The following is an 8,649-nucleotide window of genomic DNA, read 5'->3' as shown; positions in this document are numbered from 1 at the left end:
AGTAGTAGTCATTAAATCTTTGTGGTAACATAATAACTAATTTTATAGTTCACAGTTATTACTCTTATAGTTCATACTTATTATTCTTGCGGTTAATAGTTATTAATATAATTTATTATTTCTTGTGTTTTCTCAAAGATTAAAATGCATAACAAACTTTTTTTCTTATCATTTAATTAAAAAAAAGGTAGCCATAATTAGTCTTTTTATTCACTTGCTCAGCGAATTTAAAACTTTGAAAGTTGTGTCACTCCTATGGCAAAGTGAAGACAAAATTGAAAGAAGAAGATAAAAAAATAAATAAATAAATTTTATTTTTTTTACTTATATCTAAAATTAATTTTTCTCCGGTACTCTAAAAAAGTTTAAACTAATTCATATGTCTATAAGTAATTTCAGACTATTAATTTTTCTGTTAAATTTAACCGAGTATCGTAACTCTTTTTGTAATTTTATTGTATTATATTAAAATTCGTATGTCTTCTCAATAAATAAGACAAAAGCATTTTGATCATTTTAATATCATTCACTTAAGTTTAATAGTAAAATTAATGGTTTTATTTTAGTTATAAGTATAGGAACTAATTTGATTTTTTTTAAAAAAAAATACATGAGTAAATGATTTGGGTATAAGTACGGAAAATAAAATGTATTTAACCCTAAAAAACTTAGATATGTAAAAAAAAATATTAAGTGAGCATGCTATCCAAATTTGAAAATGAAGTGTGTTTTTCTTATACAAATTTATGCAAATATCGTAACATAATAATGTAATATACGTAGACCAGTGCTCATGCAAAGAGTATGTACAATATTCGTGAGCTGCAGCAGATGCGAGAACCTTTTCTTTGCTTTCTCTTTTATCTTTTTGTGACAAAAGATGGATGCCAAAACATTGATATACGACCAAATTCATGATTTATTTATTTATTTGGTTACTAAGTCTCAATATCCATGTGAGCCCCATTTAGGTTTAACAGTGTCAAAGGCAATAAAACTGGTATCTTCACGACCTAAATTTGGATCCACATTTAGTTCCTTCACACGAAGCTTTGATTAAAACTTAGATTACATTGTTGGCATTTGAGAGGATCGAATCTTTCTTGTGCCTACTCAAAATACTTCTAATTTATTTCTCTAAATTTCTTGGAAAGAAAACTGGGCACCGAATTGTTGATTCACACGCACTGAAATCACCAATCACAATTCGTTCAATTAAAACCAGCTCTTTGGAAATGGTTCCAGATGTTTTGTATCAGAAGAGATCCGAGTTTAGAGCAAAAAGAAATCAAGAACCATTTGAAGCTCTCAGAGCACCAAAATAATATATGGGAAATAACATGAACTACGCAATCCAAAAGAGGGCCTCTGAAAAACAGACGGGAAAAGAAAGACAGCCACTTATCTCGCACAAGTAGAGTGGTGAGTTTAGCCGGAAAATATTGTAATGTACATACCAAAAAAGGAGTAAACTATAAAGATGGGTATGGAAATGCCCCAGATTCTAGCATGGAGGCAATTTCACCATCAAGCAGCTGAAGCACAGCATCAAGCAGCTGCAACCTTCCTTCCGTCTTCAATGAAGAAAATTGCCGATTCAGGCACCTGACATTTTGCAATAGATAAAAGAAGACTGAGTCAAAACAACCCTCAATCGGATAGCAAAGATAAAGATTGGAGTTCAATCATTTTGCTAGGTATTCATTGCTCAAAATCTCATGATGCCGCATGGTAGATAGGTTAAACTTACAAACAAAAAGACATCCTGATGCACAAGACCTCACCAGGTGTGATTTGCAGAGGCAAGACGTACAGAGTCTTACCAGCTGTAGAGGTTCTCAACACCAGGATACTTACAACAAATGGTAGCACAAATTTTTCCAAAACCTGGCTTATTACCGAGATACATCCTAAACTTATGAATGATAGATAACTCAAATAAATATTTAACATAGCATTGAAGGAAGCCAAGCTGAACCAAATATTCTGATCATACTTGGTTCAACATGCATATATGTTTAGCACATAATGCCTCTTTGAATTGTTGTAAAAATTTTCAATTACGAAGTATGAACAAGACTTCAATTGAGGCTTCAGCTGGGTTATGGATGAGCAGACTGGGTTTGACGTATAGCCTTTAGGGGATCATGGATGGGTTTGCTTATTAGCAGCATTACAGTTTAGTCATGACATCAGTAGTCTTATAAAAGCTTTCAACCTTGGACAAACAGTCATTGGTACAATTTTGCAATTATAATAAGGAAGTATATATGAAGCTTGCAATACTGGATAGAAGAATTCAGCCTTCAAAGTTAGAAATCATAAATGAATGACAGCCACTTCAAAAATAGAACCATAAATGGTTGACGGCCAATATGACATTTGGAGGTTGGTAAAAATTCAGAAGCCATAAACAATTTATTATGCAACAGCTATATAATAAAATTTGATCCTAGTAAAGACATCATTTGACAAACAATCATAGTAATTCTTGCTGTTAATTGTTTGTGGGAGTAAATATGATGCCTTAGGAGTAAATAAGAGAGCTGATGTTATGATTAGTCGTACGACTACTACTCATGTAAACTCTAGGTGAGTGACAATGTTACAGATCCTTCATGTCAGGTCAGCCAGCCATAATGCTTGAATTAATAAGAAAATTATCCATATTTCTACTTATTGTTTATCTTAAAGGTGTAGCTTATATTATTACAAAATGCCCATAGGAAATGACTGCATAAATAAAGCATGAAGTAGAATTTAAGGCGAAAATTAATATACAACATGGAATAGAAAGATAATGGTAAAGATGGATTACATCTGGCCATGTATCCGTAATGAACTCCACAATATCATATGATATGTCACCCTGGACATCAATTTGCTCCTTCTCAGTTGGGCCCTAAAACAAATATCCAAAATGTGTAACAGATGAGCGCACAATGGGCACTTCTTCAAAGATTCTGCTAATATAAAAAAGAGAAAAATTATATTTTACTCCCCTCCCCATGTGGTTAGACCTAAATTTACTTTACCCTTCTATGGTTTCATTTTGTGTCATCTTATTCTCTTATGGTTATGTTCAAATTGAAATCGTTATTTGTTTCATTATATTTGACCAATCTACAAGTCGATTTTGAAAATATTAAAGATAAAATTATATATAATTTGATAAGTTTTTCAATACATCTAAAATAATATCGATCAAATTTCAGATAATAAAAATAAAAACATACACATGTTCAATATATTATTTTAGATGTATTAAAAAATTTATCAAATTATCTACAACTTTGTCTTAATAAGTATTTTTAAATATAACTTGTAGCTTGATAAAATATAATAGAAAAGGTAACTGTTTCATTTGGAATATAATTATAAGGTGAAATAACGTAAATGAAACTATATGAGGTGAAGTGAATTTAGGCCTAACCGTTGGGGTGTAAAATATAATTTTCCTTATAAACAAACAATCAGTAGTGTACCTTAACAACAGAAGCTCCGGTGGCGAACTTCTTTCCAAGCTTCTTTGAAGCATCGCTGAGTTTAACACCTAAAATGCCATACAAACACAAAATTTTATGATCAAATAGTGATAATTTGAATTTATGAAGCATCTTGAATAAGAAACTGTCATCTAAACATCACTCACCAAATAGGTCAAGACCCTTCACGACAGTAACACATTTGCGTTTGTTGCGAACAATCTTCTCAATAACAACTTCTTGCTTCTCCTGCAAGAAAGGAAATTGATCATAAACACATAAAATGCTACCGTATGGCATACTAACAATGGGGCATAATAAGGTCCCAGGATAATAATTTCAGAAGCCATGTTATCCAAGATCCAAAACATTGCTTATTATATTTTTTCCATCAGTATTCAGGCCAACATTTTCATGTCCAAGGTTGACATTGATGAAGGACCAATAGCATTATCATGCAAATAATACTTTGTAACATTGTTATCAGTTCTATAACAGAAGTTCTATCAACATTGTACACGAAATGGTGAGAGCTACACTCCTATGTGGATTACCGAAAGCCTCAACATATCGGAGGCTGACCAGATTTTAGAAGCGACTTTTTATGACTAAATAAACTACATCCCTAAGCTTTTCTTACCTGACAGCTGAATTTATATTCTTCTCACCAAACTGCAGAGGATTCAGACAACCCGGCAGTCATAAAGACCTCTAAAACCCCCAAGACCAAAACATTCTCAAGGTGGTAGAAAAGCATGAACAAAATGTAAACTAGTGCTACCTAACTCATTCATGGTGTCAAAAAGCCTTTGCTTGGTAGGTCCATGTTTAATATTGGGCGTTGGAAAGAAACAACCTGCAAACTAGGAGCCAAAGCTCTAACACTAATGGATGAAAACTTTGTAGTTCTTTCTAGTGCAGAGGGACAAAAGATATGGAAGCAAGCACCGTTGCATCAATAAAATGCTGAAGTCCAAACAGCAAAAAACTCATACATCCTTATAACAATATTGGTGCCACTGTACTAATCCATAAAGGCAAAAGTAATATGAGGGCTGACGACCTGCAAACTCTCCCAGTCATAGCTTGACAGTAACTAACTAATAAAGATGGTTTACTATTGTTGAGCTACAGCTCCTGTTATCATAACAACCAGGGGAATGGCCTAAAATCTCTTGAACCAAGATCAGACATTTAGTCTGGCCGTCTTGATATGGCCATTGTAGATGATATGTGGTACTTAAGTGTCATCAGCAAAATGAAGATATGATAATGTCATATAAGCTACTGATGAGAAGTACACTAATTTTATTTGCCCCTCACAATGTAATGTTATGGACCACGTCGAAGGGATGTACCTTCTTCTTTATTTTACCACCGGGAAGGCGTTTTACTTCTTCTTGCTTAGATGTTGAAGCACCCACTGCAGAGCAAAACAGACGAGTGATTTTAGAAAGCACAATTTAACATTTCTAACCAAATTATCCAAACTTAATGGTTCAGGTAATTCATTGAAAGCAGAAAATAAAATAAAAAATGCAGGTTGAGGAACAAAGGAAGATATGAATATGCTGAGAAATGTTTCCGTAAAGTTTAGAAGTTAATCTGAGTCGCAAATTTTGTTTCCAAGCAATTTGGCAACTTCTGGAAGAAACCCTATCGATAAAACAAACTATCATAATCATGAAAGGAAATAAAAATTAATAACACCAAATCTATTTAACACTATAAAGCTAAGATTACTAACCCATCAAGCGAACCCTAATTTTGAACACATTCCCTACATTCAAACGTCCAACTTTTACCAAACTTTTCCCACCCTCTGATCTCAGGCCACATCCGGAATCTCCCAAAGCATTCACCCAGACAAAACAATTCGAATCCAATCATACTCTCATAATACAAGAAGAAAGCGATCACATACCAGAAACATCTCCTCCGGCGCCGCCGCCGATCCCCACCGCCTGCAGCTTCTCCGCCGCCTTCTCGACTTCTTTATCATCTTTGCCTAACCAAGAGAAGACGGAATAAGAGAGAGAGAGGACACCAAGAGAGACGAGGGTACAAAGGGAGTAAGGGCTCCAAATCCACCGCTGAGGAGATCGGGGTAGAGATCGGGGGCGTTCTCGCGAAGCCAAGGCTTACACTTCGCGAAGTCGGGGCCGAACTCGCAGTACTCCGCGGGGAGGCCGCAGACGCCGCAGTAGACGACGTGAACGGGTTGGGGCTTCTCCGCCATGGAAGCGCGCTATTCCTTTTCCCCTCCCTGGGTGGAATAAGCTTCTCTATCGGATGTTCGAACGAATAAGAATAAAAATAAAAATAAAAAGGTCGCGTAGGGAAGACAAGGAGAGGGGTTCTCTCTCTCTCTCTCTCTTTCTCTCTTATATAGAGAGCTCGGTTCCGTACGAGACCACGGCGAGGCGGACAGCAAAGCTAATATAATGGGCCTAATTAGGCCCACGAAATTGTAGTAATAGGCCCAATTAGACCTAAAGGGGCACAAGTTTAGGAGTCCCTTTTTTTCCCCTTGTTGGTTTTGTAAAACTACTTCTTTTTATTATATTTATATATATATATATATATGTGTGTGTGTGTGTGTTAGAATAATTAGCCTAACTCTCCTTAGAAATATACTATAAGAAAACCCAAATTATGTACATATAGCACTCCACCGAGAATTTTACTAAATGTCAACTCAACATTTGAGGCAAATTAAACTCATACCTCTGTCATATATTGGTAAAATTCAATCCCTGTGTTAGATTATAAGCTCGTCGGCGAATTATAAGCTTGACAAAGAAATTAATCATTTTTTAATATATATATATATATAATAAAATTAACCTTTCAGTGATGGGCACAAATATACATATAGCGCTCGATTGAAAGGTCTAGTAAATACCAACTTTAACGTCCATAAGAAATTGAACTCATAACATCTATTATATGATAGTAACACTCAATCATTAAGCTACAGTATTAAATTAATTTAGGGTTGCAGAATAGAATTAGTAATATAAATTATTAATTTTTATTTGTGTTTCTTTTTAGAGGATCATTATTAGAAAAATATCAAAATTACCATTATATATATTAAAAAAAACAATAATTTCTATCGAAACCATTGTTGGGCTCTTTTAAAAATATCATTAATTTTGAATAAAGTTTATCCAATATGGTTAAGTGTCTTGTTAAAAAGACAAGAAAATATCATAAGAGTTATCAAAATGTTCAACGTCGAATGACATAATATAGTTTTCGGGCATGCTTCAGACTTTTTGCAAGGGAAAAGAAGTCGTTTCTTATATCTTCTAAGTTTGAACTATACGTCTAATGGCAGTTTTTAAAGAATCCAAGTAGTTTAGTGATACTTATGATGTGTCAAAAATATACTAGTTAACTGTGATAAGTGTTACTCTTTCCATAAGAATCAAATACAAAGAGCCCTTTTTAAGAGCACCATATAGTTTGGCTGAAGGGTTTGGCAGACCTTATAACTTTTATAGACCAATATTTACAAAGTTGATGCACCTAAAAATGATTATGAGCTTAATTATAGGTTAATTATAAAGTAAGGTAAAAGAGTTAATCCTCTATGATATATATAGGTTAAATAATTATTAGATCAGCTATTCTGAAAGATTAGAGATCACAATATGCTTAAATTATACGTATATAGCGTGCGCTTAAATAAAAATTTTATTAAATATTAACCTTAACATTAGATGAAATTAAATTCATAATCTCTGTTATATAGCATTCAACTATTAGACTATAATATTAGTCTTAACTCTTACAATAGAGAGAGATGAAACATAGTTCTGCACAAACAATTATTTTATGGTTTCATATATTAAAATTATATTAAATTTGCATATAAAGTGTGGCACAAAAATTAGTTTTTAATTTATAAATTCCATGAAATATCTTTTCTAAGAGTTAAATGAGCTCACATGCAATATTGCAACATCCTTAATTAAATGGGTGTCAAAATATATTCTTTTAATTTTTAATAAAAAAAGAAAAAGAAGAAGACACAAGACTTTTATTTATGAGTAATATTGTATTATAAATATTCTACAAAACAAAATAAGGTGGCATAATCTTATCCATTAGTTTCTTTTTTATTTTATAACCATCGCTATAAAATGTTTGTAAAGTAGTTATGAGGATACCATTCTTCTTTATGTATATTAATTTCTCATGTAACAATATAAATGATGAGCATCTTAATTAAAACACATAATTTCTCATGGTAGTTAACATGCATGTTTGCTGATCATTAAATATCATTACTACTCTTCACATATGCTATAAAAAATAAAAATAAAAATAAAAAACCAATAATAAAACCGTTGTTGTGATCAAACTTCTCCATCTCCTCCTCCTTTAACCTTTGCCCTTAATTCTCTACGACTCCATCATCTCCCTCACACAACTTACCTCGACTTCCCGGCGTTTGGTTGCAAGGAGAGCTAAGACTCTCGTACGATCTCCTCGGCACTACGTAAAACTTGTGACCCAGCGACGACACGACGGCATCGGGGGCGACGACGGCTGACGGCTCCCGGAGGACCTCCGGAAGTGCGACGCGGCACCTGGGGTTGACTATATATCTTGACGTGCATGTCTCAATGGTGTTAACTTGATACACTTTGGATCTTATGGTTGGCAATTTCCAAAACTTGTTGGAACTAAGCATATATTAATTAAAGGAAATTCTTGGAGTCCTTTTGTATGTGCTAGCTCTTCATATTATACTCTTAATTAATGGATTAAAGCAATGCTCACCTTACGATATAGGATGTCACCATAGTCTCCAATTTATCTTGATGTTTTCTTGTGACAAATGGTAGAATATTCTCCGATTTATCTTGGTGTTCCTTTTTTATGAACGCTAGAATATTCTCCTATATCTTCACATTTCTTACAAATAGTCTCCATATATGTTAAGAAATATGATGGATCTTGCAACCTAAACGAATTATACCGATATTTTCCTTGATCCATTTTTATATATTTCCTGTCTCTATCTCATATGTGCTTGAAAAAAATAAAGGAAAAATAATATTTAATATTAATTGCATAGACTATGTGCACAGTGCACATATATATAAGATTGAGAGACTTGAGTCAAGGTTTAATTTAATCAGATTAGGCT

The 8,649-nt window shown here is 33.4% G+C and overlaps 1 protein-coding gene across 2 annotated transcripts; it reads right to left on the bottom strand.

Moving 5' to 3' along the window:
• Positions 1 to 1,271: 1,271 nt before the first annotated feature.
• On the bottom strand, positions 1,272 to 5,853 carry LOC140777522 (translation machinery-associated protein 22-like). Of its 2 annotated transcripts, none has more exons than XM_073121684.1 (7): positions 5,631 to 5,853; positions 5,410 to 5,493; positions 4,844 to 4,908; positions 3,653 to 3,734; positions 3,486 to 3,553; positions 2,819 to 2,902; positions 1,272 to 1,605 (listed from the first exon to the last, which is right to left on the bottom strand). In XM_073121684.1, the coding sequence occupies exons 1-7, from the start codon at positions 5,722 to 5,724 to the stop codon at positions 1,549 to 1,551; spliced, it is 534 nt and encodes a 177-aa protein (XP_072977785.1). In that variant the 5' UTR covers positions 5,725 to 5,853; the 3' UTR covers positions 1,272 to 1,548. The 2 variants fall into 2 exon arrangements, with proteins under 2 accessions (XP_072977785.1, XP_072977784.1); XM_073121683.1 differs by having other exon boundaries at positions 5,577 to 5,852.
• Positions 5,854 to 8,649: the final 2,796 nt, after the last annotated feature.

Source organism: Typha angustifolia, chromosome 15, assembly GCF_048772165.1.
Source record: "Typha angustifolia cultivar Huaian chromosome 15, ASM4877216v1, whole genome shotgun sequence".
NCBI lineage: Eukaryota > Viridiplantae > Streptophyta > Magnoliopsida > Poales > Typhaceae > Typha > Typha angustifolia.
Note: the sequence above shows the minus strand (reverse complement) of the source record. Positions and strands in the feature narration are given on the sequence as shown.

What these genes read in the sequence shown, in the direction of transcription:
- LOC140777522 (XM_073121683.1), bottom strand. Translation starts at nt 5,724, where the DNA reads ATGGCGGAGAAGCCCCAACCCGTTCACGTCGTCTACTGCGGCGTCTGC. An exon ending in CGCCGGAGGAGATGTTTCTG is followed by an intron (nt 4,909 to 5,409) that starts GTATGTGATCGC and finishes TTTGCTCTGCAG; the next exon opens with TGGGTGCTTCAACATCTAAG. An exon ending in CCGGAGCTTCTGTTGTTAAG is followed by an intron (nt 2,903 to 3,485) that starts GTACACTACTGA and finishes TATTTGTTTTAG; the next exon opens with GGCCCAACTGAGAAGGAGCA.